This window comes from Diaphorina citri, unplaced genomic scaffold (assembly GCF_000475195.1).
Source record: "Diaphorina citri unplaced genomic scaffold, Diaci psyllid genome assembly version 1.1 scaffold13457, whole genome shotgun sequence".
In the NCBI taxonomy this organism is placed as follows: Eukaryota; Metazoa; Arthropoda; class Insecta; order Hemiptera; family Psyllidae; genus Diaphorina; species Diaphorina citri.
Window position 1 is genome coordinate 19,501 of NW_007390824.1, and position 1,172 is coordinate 20,672.

The following is a 1,172-nucleotide window of genomic DNA, read 5'->3' on the forward strand; positions in this document are numbered from 1 at the left end:
GATGACAAGTAAGATAAGCTAAGTCAGAAACGTACATAAGACAAGTTAAGAAGTGAGAGAAGCTACTTTAAGAGACAGCCAAGGGGGGACAGAACGGGGGGTGGGGGGAATGTGTTTAGTCAACCTCCTCAATGGTAGGTCCAGGTCCTGCACCAGCCCCTGGTGCAGCTCCTGGCGCACCAGGGAACCCGCCTGGTGCACCACCAGCCTGGTACAGTTTGGTAATGATCGGGTTACAGATGGCTTCCAACTCCTTCTGCTTGTCTTCGAACTCTTCCTTCTCGGCCAGCTGGTTGGAGTCGAGCCATTTGATGACATCGTTGCACTTGTCGAGGATCTGGGTTCTCTCAGCTGAGGAGATCTTGTCTTTCAGCTTTTCGTCTTCCATGGTACTCTTCATGTTGAAGCAGTAGGACTCGAGGGAGTTCTTAGCCGTAATGACCGCCTTCTGTTTCTCATCCTCCGCCTTGTACTTCTCAGCATCGTTCACCATACGCTCAATGTCCTCCTTGGACAGACGGCCACGGTCGTTGGTGATGGTGATCTTGTTCTCCTTACCGGTCGACTTCTCGATGGCAGACACATTCAGGATACCGTTAGCATCGATATCGAAGGTGACTTCAATCTGAGGCACACCTCGAGGTGCAGGTGGGATGGAGGTGAGCTCGAACTTGCCCAACAGGTTGTTGTCTTTCGTCATAGCACGTTCACCCTCGTACACTTGGATAAGTACACCTGGTTGGTTGTCTGAGTAGGTGGTGAAGGTCTGTGTCTGCTTGGTGGGGATGGTTGTGTTCCTCTTGATAAGCGCAGTCATGACACCTCCAGCGGTTTCAATACCAAGTGACAGAGGAGTGACATCCAGCAGCAGCAAGTCCTGAACCTCCTCACTCTTGTCTCCATGCAGGATAGCGGCCTGTACAGCAGCACCATAGGCAACAGCCTCATCCGGGTTGATACTCTTGTTGAGTTCCTTTCCGTTGAAGAAGTCCTGCAGGAGTTTCTGAACCTTGGGGATACGGGTTGAGCCACCGACCAGCACAATGTCGTGGATCTGTGCCTTGTCCATCTTGGCATCACGCAGAGACTTCTCGACAGGTTCCATGGTTCCTCGGAACAGATCAGCGTTCAGTTCCTCAAACCGAGCCCGGGTCACACTTGTATAGAAGTCA

The 1,172-nt window shown here is 52.0% G+C and overlaps 1 protein-coding gene across 1 annotated transcript; it reads right to left on the reverse strand.

Annotated features, from left to right (window-relative positions):
* Positions 1-82: 82 nt before the first annotated feature.
* Positions 83-1,166, reverse strand: LOC103522980 (heat shock 70 kDa protein cognate 4). Its single transcript, XM_008488061.3, has one exon. It carries the CDS (start codon positions 1,103-1,105, stop codon positions 116-118), a length of 990 nt encoding a protein of 329 aa, XP_008486283.1. The 5' UTR covers positions 1,106-1,166; the 3' UTR covers positions 83-115.
* Positions 1,167-1,172: the final 6 nt, after the last annotated feature.